This window comes from Benincasa hispida, chromosome 1 (genome assembly GCF_009727055.1).
Source record: "Benincasa hispida cultivar B227 chromosome 1, ASM972705v1, whole genome shotgun sequence".
NCBI lineage: Eukaryota > Viridiplantae > Streptophyta > Magnoliopsida > Cucurbitales > Cucurbitaceae > Benincasa > Benincasa hispida.
The window spans coordinates 29,184,375-29,196,899 of record NC_052349.1 but is presented as its reverse complement, the minus strand read 5'-3'; the positions used below and the strand labels follow the sequence as shown (position 1 = coordinate 29,196,899).

The window sequence follows — 12,525 nt, the reverse complement described above, 5'->3', positions numbered from 1 at the left end:
TATTAGATCAATGGCTAAAGTCATAATTTAACCTCTATATCTTTCAACCAAGAAAAAAAACAAAAATAGGCTTGCGGAAGAGAAGAAGATCACAACAATTGCAGAAGATGATAAAAAACGTCGCGACAAAATGAATTGGAATGGACGTGAGCCATGACGCCTTTGAAACTCCATTCATATTTATCGTCTTCTTCCTCCCTTCACTCACATACATGATTTCTCTTAACGTAACACATACCAAACAATTTCATACCCCTAAACCCATTAGTGTTTATTACTGAAACAAAATAACCCACAAAACAGAGGACTCTTCACTTACATGATTTCTCCCCATTTGGGTCTACCAAAAAGCTCCAACTTTTGTGTTGAGAATTTGATGTCCTTCTGGTTCTGCTTCTTGGGTTTCTTCTTCCTTCATTTTTTTTGGGTTGTCAACAGAGTCTGTGATCTCCTTCCAAAACCCACGTGAATTTCAGCCTTTGATTTCATAAAGTTTCATTTTTTTACATCTTTATCTAAAGGGGTCTTCTCATTTAGGTTCTTTTGTGTTGTGTTAGATAAGGGTTGTTTGGAAGCACGATGCGAAGGGTCTAAATTGTGATATATCATCGAGGTTTGTTCTTCCCTTCTCTGTTTTTCATAAAGAAAAGCATTTAAGAATGTATGATCCTATGGTATAAAATAATATATAGCATTTAAGAACGTATGTTAGTATGAAAAAAAAAATGTCAGTTCATGGCGTGTCGATGTAGGAAACTAGAAAGTTTTCTGTGAAAAAAGAGCTGAAGCCTGAATGAACTTTTCATCTTCATTCGCTTTCTGCTTTTTCTACTTGTGTGTTTAACAAGTAGACCAAAATAATTGACATATGACTGAATAAAAGGTTACTTTTGGTTTTGGAGTTTTAATGGATATTATGCATCAATGTCCTCTTATTAACTAATTTCATTTGACATTCAGAGACAAGAAAGAGGAGGGGAATGGAGGCCATATGGGGTGTGTTCTGTGGAGGTTATGACTGTTCCAATGGTAGTGGGAAGCCTTGTGGTTTTGACTATGACTTTCTTTCTCATTCCTCTCCATGTTCAAGTCAAGCTCTGATAATCTGTTTTGATTTTCTACTGTTCATCTTGCTTGTATCTAATATTGTGGGGAAGTCAATGAAAAGAGTTCACATGTCGAATCGAATTCGTAACGGTTCAGGTTTGTTGATTTTGTCTGCTATCTTCAATGGCTGTGTTGGATTGGTGTACCTTGGCTTAGGTATTTGGACTCTGGTGGAGAAGTTGAGGAAAGATCACACTGCTTTACCTTTGCAGCTGTGGTTATCAGCTTCCTTCCATGGTTTGACATGGTTGTTGGTAACGTCTATTGTCAGTTTATGGTGTAAACAGCTTCCAAGAGCCTTGTTGCGCCTATTGTCCATTGCGGCATTCGTGTTTTCTGGGGTTGTTTGTGTTCTTTCACTTTCTGATGCCGTTTGGAGTAAAATAGTATCAGTAAAGATGGTTTTAGATGTTCTATCTGTTCTGGGATCAGTTCTGTTAGTGCTTTGCTCTTTTGGTTGTTTTAGCTGCCAAGTGAGTGAGGAGAGTATCAATGAGAATGGAGTTTACACCCCATTAATTGGTGAGGCCAATGAAAGTGGTAAGCTTGATCCTGTTACTCCATTAGCCAAAGCTGGATTGCTGAGTAAAATTTCGTTTTGGTGGATGAATCCTTTAATGAAAACGGGGAAGAAGAAGATTCTCAACAATGAAGATATACCGATGATGCGTGAGGAAGATCGAGCAGAAAGTTGTTACTTACAGTTCATAAAACAAATGAATGAGCAGAAAAGAAAAGACCAAAGTTCTGAACCATCAGTCCTCAAAGTCATCCTTTCATGCCATTGGAGGGATATATTATTGTCAGGAATTTTCGCTTTGTTGAAAATACTCTCTCTCTCTTCTGGCCCTCTGCTTCTTAATGCCTTCATTTTGGTTGCTCAGGGACACCAAAGTTTCAAATATGAAGGTCTTGTGCTTGCCATTTCAGTTTTCCTTTCAAAAAGCATTGAATCCATATCACAAAGGCAATGGTACTTCAGAACTAGGCTTGTTGGTCTTAAAGTCAGGTCTTTTCTCTCAGCAGCCATTTATAAGAAGCAATTGCGATTGTCCAATGAAGCTAAGTTGATGCACTCAAGTGGTGAAATCATGAACTACGTTACCGTAGACGCGTATAGGATTGGTGAATTCTCATTCTGGTTCCACCAGACTTGGACCACGAGCGTTCAGCTATGTATTGCACTTTTGATCCTCTACAAAGCAGTAGGAATAGCAACCATAGCTTCCTTCTTAGTGATAATTCTATGTGTAGCTGGGAATACTCCAATTGCCAAGCTACAACATAAGTTTCAGAGTAAATTGATGGCAGCACAAGATGAGAGACTGAAAACGTTTACAGAGGCTCTTGTTAACATGAAAGTTTTGAAGTTATATGCTTGGGAAACCCATTTCAAGAATGTAATTGAGAAGTTAAGAAAGGAGGAGCACAAGTGGTTGTCATCCGTGCAATTTCGAAAGGGATACAATATCATTCTCTTTTGGTCATCTCCTGTTATTGTCTCCGTTGCAACCTTTGGGGCATGTAGTTTTTTGAACATTCCGCTACATGCCAATAATGTCTTCACTTTCGTATCTGCATTGCGTCTTGTTCAAGAACCAGTCAGATCTATGGGCGATGTCCTTGCGGTGATCATTCAAGCAAGGGTCTCATTTACGCGTATTGTTAACTTTCTGGAGGCACCCGAGCTGCAAAGTTCAAGTGTTCCTAGAAAGTGTGTGAAGGTGAATAATAACTGCTCCATTCGGATCAGTTCAGCATCTTTCTCGTGGGAAGAGAATTCGACAAGGCCTACTCTTCGTAATATAAATCTAGAGGTCAAGCCAGGTTCAAAGGTTGCAATATGTGGAGAAGTTGGCTCAGGAAAATCTACTCTTCTAGCAGCCGTTCTTGGTGAAATTCCAAATGTTGAGGGAAATGTAAGTTATGTCACCATACTTCACTCATCTGTCTCATTACTACATAATAGAAGCTAAATTCATCATGATGTAAACTGATCCTATACTTTATTCTTTCTATCTCTATCTTTTCCCATGTAGATTTACTTGGTTACTCTTACATAATAATTAGATCAATATGTCTAAAATGGCCTCTATATTGATTTCACAGATTCAAGTTTATGGAAGGATAGCTTATGTCTCTCAAACAGCGTGGATCCAAACAGGGTCCATACGAGATAACATTTTATTTGGCTCTGAAATGGACGGTGGGAGATATCGAGAAACACTCGAGAAGTGTTCATTGGTGAAGGACCTTGAGTTACTTCCTTATGGTGATCTCACTGAGATTGGGGAAAGAGGAGTGAATCTCAGTGGTGGACAAAAGCAGAGGATTCAACTTGCACGTGCGCTGTATCAAAATGCCGATATATATCTTTTAGACGATCCATTTAGTGCTGTTGATGCTCATACTGCCACAAGTTTGTTCAATGTAATTCTCAAGTTTTTAACACTCCCAAGTGTTTTTTTCTTTCTATTTACTCAGACTGTGCGAAAGCTAACTGGCACCATGGCAGGGATACGTTATGGAAGCGCTCTCGGGAAAAACGGTTCTTCTTGTGACTCATCAAGTTGATTTCCTGCCTGCTTTTGATTCTGTCCTGGTTAGTACAAACTACAAAGCACCTTTTGAAATATTAGCCTTTATTTTCCTGCTCATTCCACTTTGTATCCGTGAAGAATTCATGAAGCTGATAATCTTTGTTTGGAACAAACTTTTTCTAGGAGGACCAAGCCCCCATTTCACTGTTTCTGAAAACATGTTCCATGATCAGTTGTGTCTCTCCTGCTCGTGAGCATACCTAAGTAAAACAAGAAAAATAAAAAATTATCCCAACACGTTTTTACAAATTTTTATGTTCTAAAACAACACGAAAGTGTTCTAAAAATAGTTTCTGAATAACTCCCTATTTGTTAAATTTGTTCCCTCTTTAGTTAGGTGCTTTGCTTCTCATTATCTGTTTTGAAACAAGATTCAGCTCTTTGAATTCTCATTTGTACCATCCAAATTTGTGATTTCCAATGGCAGCTGATGTCCGATGGCGAAATTCTAGAAGCAGCCATTTACGACCAGCTGTTGGCAGATAGCAAAGAATTTCAGGACCTTGTCAATGCACACAAAGAGACTGCTGGTACTCAAAGGCTTGCAGATTTATCTGCGACCAAGAGTTTGAGAACATCCAGTAAAGAGATTAAGAAATCTTATACAGAGAAACTGTCTGTAGCTTCTGATGCTAATCAGATAATTAAGCAGGAAGAGCGAGAAGTTGGAGACTCAGGATTCAAGCCTTATATTCAGTATCTGAATCAGAACAAAGGGTTCTTCTTCTTCTCCTTAGATGTTTTCTTTCAATTAGCATTTGTGGCATGTGGAATAACTCAAAACTCTTGGATGGCTTCAAACGTCGACAATCCCAATGTCAGCAACTCGCGTTTGATCGTAGTTTACTTGTTGATTGGAGTTACTTCAACATTATTCTTGGCTTCAAGATCTCTTTTAACAGCTGTTTTAGGCCTGGAATCTTCAAAATCATTGTTTTCTCAGCTATTAACATCTCTTTTTCGCGCACCGATGTCCTTCTATGACTCCACACCTCTTGGAAGAATACTTAGTCGGGTAAACATCTCGAGCTCCAAAAGCTTTTTGAGATTGGAATGAAACAAAGTTTTCTTATATTTCTTTATCCTTTTATAGGTCTCAATGGATCTTAGTATTGTGGATCTTGATGTCCCATTTAGTTTAATATTTTCTGTGGCTGCAACCTCCAATGCCTATGCTGCTCTCGGAGTTTTAGCCGTAATTACATGGCAAGTTCTGTTCATCTCCATACCAACAATCATTTTGGCAGTCTGCTTGCAGGTAATACTGACCGACAGGATATGAGCATATGTTACTGTGGAGAAAGTTCTGTATTAGATATCAAATACGGACTGTGTGAGGCTCTTGAAAAGTAACTTAAGTCATCATATTTTGAGAAAGCAAAAAATTAAAAGTATTTTAATGAGATAACTTGGATGTTTAAGAATACTGTAGATGAAATTTAAACTTCAAATGTATCTGAACAATGATGAGGGTCGCTTTTCATCAAAAGTAACTGACAAGGAAAAGTCTTTGCTTTGTGCAGAGATACTATTTTGCTTCTGCTAAAGAACTCATGCGTCTTAATGGGACGACAAAGTCAATGGTAGCAAACCATTTGTCCGAATCCATAGCTGGTGCAATGACAATTCGAGCTTTTGAAGAGGAAGAGCGATTCTTTAAGAAAAATCTTCAATTTGTTGATAGAAATGCCAGTCCTTTCTTTCACAATTTTGCAGCGAATGAGTGGCTGATACAGCGGTTAGAAATGCTCAGCGCAGTAGTCCTTGCCTCCGCTGCATTTTGCATAGTATTGCTACCAACTGGAAGCTTCAGCCCTGGTGTGGATTTAACATTTTCATTACATAGACATCAAATCTGCACATTCTTAAATATCATGTTGTAAAACTTGTACGCTTTCATTGCAGGTTTCATTGGAATGGCACTCTCTTATGGCCTTTCTTTAAATGTGTCCCTGGTCTTCTCCATTCAGAATCAATGTAATATAGCCAACCACATAATTTCTGTAGAAAGATTAAACCAATACATGCATTTATCAAGTGAGGCTCCCGAAATCATCGAAGCTAATCGTCCCCCAACAAACTGGCCCTCCATCGGCAAAGTGGAGATAATCGACTTGAAGGTAAGTAATATATTAATCAAAAGCTGAAGCCTTTGGAGAGGATCAGAAAACTGACCATGATCGTCTTGTTTTACAGATTCGGTATAGACCCAATACACCCCTTGTTCTTCATGGTATTAGTTGCACATTTGAAGGAGGACATAAGATTGGTATTGTTGGTCGGACTGGCAGTGGGAAATCTACTCTTTTAAGTGCCATATTCCGCTTGGTTGAGCCAGCCGGAGGAAAGATTTTAGTTGACGGTATTGACATCTGCTCGATTGGACTTCATGACTTGCGTTCACATTTCGGAATTATACCTCAAGATCCAACCCTTTTTAAAGGGACTGTTAGATACAATTTGGATCCCTTAGTTCAGCATACTGATGATGAAATATGGGAGGTGATGCTTTGTTCTTTAGAGGTTCGTCCTGCTTAATATTTACTTCACCATAGTTCTGAAGTTTCTGTCTTTGATTATGCAGGTACTCGCAAAGTGTCAACTTAGAGAGGCTGTCGAAGAGAGAGAGGCGGGATTGGATTCCTTGGGTAATCATTTTCATAACCAAGATAATGTTGATGTTTTCTTTTTCTAGTTTCTCCTAGTTTCAGGTAGGCAGTGCCTGATATTTTGTAAATACCAGTTGTGGAAGATGGTTCAAACTGGAGCATGGGACAGCGACAACTTTTCTGTTTAGGTCGTGCGCTTTTGAGGAGAAGTCGAATATTGGTGCTTGACGAAGCAACTGCATCAATTGACAATGCCACCGATATGATTCTGCAGAAAACTATTCGATCTGAATTTGCAAACTGTACTGTGATTACAGTTGCTCACAGAGTACCAACTGTTATGGATTGCACAATGGTGCTTGCTATAAGTGATGGTAAGTTTTGATGATTATATTTACCCTTCATGGCCTGTGTAATTTTGGTTCTTGAGAAGACTTCAATATTCTTAAGCATTATGCTGTAAAATGTTAGTAAAAAACAAATTTAAAAACACAATTCAAACACATTTTCTCAGTATCATCATAGGATCCTTCCTTCATACATCTTCAACTTTTACAGTAGGGGAAGCAAAGTTAGAAATGAAACAATCCTAGTTTTCTTATGGAAGGCTTTGATACGATTTTCAGGGAGAATAGCGGAATATGACGAACCGGCCACATTGATCAAGAGAGAAGGCTCCCTATTTGGACAGTTAGTCAAAGAATACTGGTCTCACTCACCATCTGCAGAATTATTTTGAAACTAACAGTTTATTTGCCCAGCATATTCTTTTGCTTTCTGACAAGAAATTCAAGATATGGATTTTGAAGAAAGATAAAAGGGGGAGTGGATTTTGAAGTTAATTTGTGGTGCAGTCTGTTTCATTCACCACATCAGAGAAGCTGGTTCAAACTGTAATAACCACATTTTGTTGGGGAAAAAGTTTGTTCCAATGTAATCCATTTTCTTACCATTTAGTTTCGTGAGGGATTGAAGGACTTGTAAAGTATCTTCTCATTCTCCTTTCTCAAACTGCATTACTGATCATTTGTACCAGTAAATATTTTGGTGAGAAACGTATATGTTCCATCTACTTTATTCCCCTGTTGAACAAATCCGTACAGCAATGTCTGTCTAAGAATAACAATTCAAGCAGGAATGAGAAAACGAAACTTTGAGAAAGATATTCGACTTGAGAGTTCCAACAAATCTCACTTTTGAAATGAATGGTAGAAATTTAAGTTTGTAGTTTTTTGGGTTTATAATTTGTAGAAGGTAGAATGTAGTGAGCAAAAAGTGGATTTCATTTCTACCTATTGTGAAATGGAAAGAAAATAGATCTAGAAATTATGTTATATTTATTGAAGAAAGGAATGATTGCAATATAGTGAGTAATGATAAATTGTGTTCAAGGTCCTCCAAGTACAGCATTCTCAATATCTTCTCTGCTTAATGCATAGCTAAATCTCCTCTCCACATCTTTCTCAAGATTTCCAGGTCCACTCTTTAGATATCTGCAAAACAAACATGTGCATTGTGTAAATATCAAATTCAAAACCAGTGACTGAACTTTTCACCACAAAACAAATAATAGAAAGGATGTTTTCCGTTCCTGTTTTACTTCTCGTGTATATGCATGTGTATGTGAGTGGGGGTTGGGGGCAATGTGTTAGTCCAATTGTGTATTCACTAGAAAGGATAAATAAGGGAACTGACCAAGGGGCAAATCATTAGTAGTATAATTGTATGTAGTCTCTTTGTTATCGTTATGTTTTGTATTTTGGATGGAACAGTGGATCTATGTTTGGGAGAGATTACCAGCACTCTCGAGCGAAATTGCTGAGAGGCTATCTTGTTCTCTTATATTGTAATCATTGTGTTTGACAATCAAATCGTAAGTAAGAAAGCATTCATATGCAATGATAGATAACGAATTATCAGACTCAAAAGCCATAATTGAAATGAAACACACCAGCTAGCCTCTCTCCTACTCTCAAACCAAAAGGTTCAGGAAGTTTATTCCTTGTTTTAAACATTAAGATGCAATGCAAGACGTTTTCTAGCACCCAAGCGAATTTAAAACCCAACGAAGTGAGAAAAAAGACTACAGTATCAGCCAAGCTATAAAATTCTTCCTGCTCTATTCTGCAATCTAGTCACAAAAAACAAAATCATGAATTGTTGTTCGTCCTCAGCTTCCTTATTCAACATATTTTTTATTCTCTCCTAAGAATCTTCACTATGACGTTGGTTATCTGTTGGGAAAATTTATTGGCATGTGGGAAAAGAACTGAGTTACACTGTGCAACTAAATCTACTCCACAAGGATGAATTGAACTGGATCTAACAGTGGAACTAAATTAAAGTCCCCATTTGCAGGATGAGTAACCGTTCTATTGCATCGTCAACATGTTCACACTTAAATAGAGACCGTCGAGAACTGGAACAGATCTTGTTTCCATTTAAACGTTGTAAGCAGCCTTTACAATTTACACACTGCATACTCTCTTCCTCTATATGGAGTCTGGACAATTATAGTTCATCCTCGACAGCTCAAAAATTTACACGCTTAATCAATATCCTTCTTCAAACATTTACAAAACCACCTCCCTATCAATAGTCTATAACCAGTCCCGAGCATGAAAAATAGAGCACTGTCCATCATCTAAACTCAGTCTTGACCATAGTTTCAATAAACACAACTGCAAGGCATCATTATTCTTTTCTCCATGGAGATTTAATACATAAAACAAGCATATTTAAACAACCTAAAAGAAGCAGTTGACATATAAATGCTTGCTTGAATGAACAAAACCCGAGTCCAAATGCCATGCCTGAATTCAACTCCATTGATATCTTTCACAAGTTAAACAACCCAAAGAGCAATCATGAGAAAAGGAAATTCCAACAAAATTCTAAAATTAAAGTTCGTTTCACAGTAAGGAAGGAAGATGTGAAGCAACACAGAACAATTCATCCCCAATGCAACTCACGAAATAACCCTAATCAGAAAATGCAATTAAACGATAAACAACAGGTACCCAGATTGAGAAACACAAATTCTTATCATAAAATCACAAAAAAGGGCCCTATTACGAACCTTATATAGAGGTCGGTGACATCGAGTGAGAGCTGAGCATGCCATTCAGGCTTCTCGATTAGCCACACAGCTCGGTCCTCTTTACTCTGGTAAAATCCTAAGTTCTTTAACCAAGCCTCGACGCAAGGCAAACTGTGAGAGTACAAGGGTTTCTTCTTCTCGGGAAGCTTGTTCAGCCACTCGTCCTCTGGAGTAGAGAGCTCCTCTGCTTCGGACGACTTGGAAGAAACAATGGTGAAGGTTTTCCTGAAGGATTGAGAGATGGGGTTGCTTAATTGTGGGAGTTTAGTGGAAATGGGACGCCAAATCGATGAAATTTCGGAATGATTCGAAGTGGGAGATGGGAAAACATTGTTACAGAGAGACTGAAAAGCGAAAGTGATAGACATCATCCCCTATCAATCTCTATATCTACGTATATTTATCAAGTTCTCTAATTTATTAGCAACTTTCTATTGGAAATGGAAGCAGAGAGAGACCCTTTGGAGCTTGGACTCGGAAAAAAAAAAAACATGAAACTTGGAAATGAAAAGAAAATCCAAGTGGGAATTGGCGCAGGCAATGCCTGTTATCGCTAATCGCTATCTTGGAGGGTTATCAAATATCGATCGATAATATATAATTAAATTTATATTTATCCACTAGAATCCTTTAACAAATTAACTCCCAATTTTTCGGTCAAATTAGTGTAAATTAGTTTCAAACTCACAAGCGAAGGATATTAAATAATATGTAATTGAATTTACATGCCCTCTTTAGAAATGGTTATAAATAGAGAAAATAACAAAATATTTAAACTAGATAAAAACAAAAAGATTCACGGCAACATGTTTATATATTTTTTCAAATTTCCAACCTACCCTTTTTACATTTGAACTTCCGAGCACGTATTGATCGCCGATTCCTTCTTCTTCATCAACTTTCATCGATTTTCTTATATCACTCTTCTTCTATTTCTTCCTCTCACAAACTATCAAATCCCTCCATTTTTCTTCTTCCAATTCACATTCCCAACACGCCGCCTCATCCACCGCCCTCCATTTCCAATATCTTCACCTCCGTTCCGCGGCTCGCTCGCTTCATTAAATGGGTTGCTTATCCGACTGTTTTTTCTTCAGTCGGATAAAACCCTCTTTCAATTCATTCCCACGTCATTCCCAAATTCTCTCTCTTTTGTTTCTCGGATTTTCCAATTTTTTCTTGTAAGGTCTCTGTTTTTATCCATGGCAGAGGATAAGAAAATAGAAAAATTGAAGATGGTTATCCATGGAAAAATCCAGAAATTTCAAGCGAAAATAGGAAATTCTAATATCATCAAGATATATATATTAGAATATCACATGTTTCATTCTTCATCCCGGAAACACACTGATAAAATTATCAGTGTCTATTCAAATGAAATTCAAATGGGATACTCTGTGATAGAGTTCTATCACTTCTTATTGCTTATAGATAGGAATAAAACTCTTGTTTTTTTCTTTTTCGTTGTGGCTTGAGGATTCAATAAAAATGAAAAGTAGGGGTAGTTTTACCACCATTTAATATTAATAGACATTGATAAGGTTCTATCACTGTTTATGACATACTATTATCATTTATATATTAATTTGCCGTACTGTGTTTTTTAATTTGTTTGTATTGGTTTGTGTTTGTGTTTGTATAATGTACTCATCTTTCTTCCTATTGATTAAATTTGTTTACAATCTTCTTCGGGAAAGCTTTATCTTTGTCCATGAGTGATGATAGACAAAGATAGAAGTAATCTATCTCTTTCTATTTGTAATAGATATTTTTACTATTAAGTTTTTATACCATCTTTTTTCCTTTTGCAATAATTTGATACGATGGTCAATCGTCCTATAATTGTTTTTTATGGTGGACAGTGAAACCATTATAATTGAAGTTTTGGTGAATGATATGATAGACTTTAATGACTATAGAAACAAATACCAACAATTTTATAATTTTTAAGAGTTCTTTCTAAAGTTTTAAAAAAGAAAATTTACAACAATGGGCCATCATTTGAATAAGAGAAAATTTTGTCTTCAATTCATAACCAGTGATATAAAAAGTAGTCCTAAAAAAAAAAAAAGAAAAATACAGTCAAGACAAGATTCAGATTGAAATTGAGATTTAAGTTGAGAAGTCCTTAAATTAAAGCTTGACCCACTATCCATCAACAATGTCTTGTTATCTTCTTTGGAGATACTTTTTTTCTTCTTATTCTTCTTTGGTGGGATTTTATTGTCCAATGCTTTTTGTGATGGTTTTCTTTATCGCTTTGGTCTTACACATCCTCAATGTGGATATTAACAACCACCTTCGGTCTAAATTTTTAATCCTTTCCTTTCTGTTGAACAACCTGAAATGAAATTGGAAGAATGTTAATAATATAAAAGTTGTTGAATGTAAAAGAATTAATATCTTAATTTGATATTTACCTTCTTCCCACTCTTTTGTTTTCTTTTTCTTTTTTGCTTTCTAAACATCCTCAACTTGTTGCAAAGAAGAAAATGTTTTCAAGTTCGAAGATAATAAGATAGAATACTATACTATTAATGATAGACAATGATAGAATTCTATCACTTTCTATCGTGATAGACTACCAATTTTCACTTTCCATTAAAGACAACGATAGAAATACTATCATATCACTTGTTTTTGAACTTTCAATAATCAAAATTTTAGATTTTCTTTTTTCTCACTTGACTATTTTGGTTTATTTTCTCTAATTTTCTTCTTCATCATTTTCACTTTCATCATCAATTTTCACATCTGTTTCTTCTGTTTCTTCTACCAGCAATTTCTTCAATTTGAACTTCCATAACAGTTTCTTCAATTTGAACTTCAATATCTTATATTAAATTGTTTTATTTATTGCTATTACTTTCTAACTAACGGACAATTATAGACTTTCATTATAGTTTATCAGTGATAGATAATGATAGGCTTATATCAGTGTCTATCAACTCTAACATTGAAAAGACAAAGTAAAGGGGAAAAATATTAGAAAAGAATAAAAAAAAATAATCAAACCTTCTCCCATTCTTTTTTATCACCTATATTACATGAGTAAATTTTTTTAAAAAGTTTGTTAGAATCATCCATTAACAATACATGTTGTTCTATC

The 12,525-nt window shown here is 36.2% G+C and overlaps 2 protein-coding genes across 2 annotated transcripts; one reads left to right on the top strand and one right to left on the bottom strand.

Annotated features, from left to right (window-relative positions):
- The first annotated feature begins 204 nt into the window (after nucleotides 1–204).
- LOC120071820 (ABC transporter C family member 10) lies at nucleotides 205–7,391 on the top strand. The gene is made up of 12 exons (XM_039024245.1): nucleotides 205–613; nucleotides 961–3,026; nucleotides 3,217–3,537; nucleotides 3,623–3,709; nucleotides 4,135–4,722; nucleotides 4,801–4,965; nucleotides 5,231–5,525; nucleotides 5,613–5,827; nucleotides 5,904–6,209; nucleotides 6,292–6,355; nucleotides 6,451–6,690; nucleotides 6,943–7,391. Exons 2-12 carry the CDS (start codon nucleotides 981–983, stop codon nucleotides 7,053–7,055), a joined length of 4,440 nt encoding a protein of 1,479 aa, XP_038880173.1. The 5' UTR covers nucleotides 205–613; nucleotides 961–980; the 3' UTR covers nucleotides 7,056–7,391.
- Nucleotides 7,392–7,481: 90 nt separating this feature from the next.
- LOC120071904 lies at nucleotides 7,482–9,983 on the bottom strand. The gene is made up of 2 exons (XM_039024359.1): nucleotides 9,396–9,983; nucleotides 7,482–7,809 (listed from the first exon to the last, which is right to left on the bottom strand). Exons 1-2 carry the CDS (start codon nucleotides 9,785–9,787, stop codon nucleotides 7,704–7,706), a joined length of 498 nt encoding a protein of 165 aa, XP_038880287.1. The 5' UTR covers nucleotides 9,788–9,983; the 3' UTR covers nucleotides 7,482–7,703.
- Between the last annotated feature and the right edge of the window lie 2,542 nt (nucleotides 9,984–12,525).

Bases quoted from the DNA above. Each gene is read 5' to 3' on its own strand.
- LOC120071820 (XM_039024245.1), top strand. From the start codon at position 981: ATGGAGGCCATATGGGGTGTGTTCTGTGGAGGTTATGACTGTTCCAAT. The intron at 3,538-3,622 runs GTAATTCTCAAG...GCACCATGGCAG, and splicing joins CTGCCACAAGTTTGTTCAAT to GGATACGTTATGGAAGCGCT. The intron at 5,526-5,612 runs GTGTGGATTTAA...CTTTCATTGCAG, and splicing joins AACTGGAAGCTTCAGCCCTG to GTTTCATTGGAATGGCACTC.
- LOC120071904 (XM_039024359.1), bottom strand. From the start codon at position 9,787: ATGATGTCTATCACTTTCGCTTTTCAGTCTCTCTGTAACAATGTTTTC. The intron at 7,810-9,395 runs GTTCGTAATAGG...TTTGTTTTGCAG, and splicing joins GTCACCGACCTCTATATAAG to ATATCTAAAGAGTGGACCTG.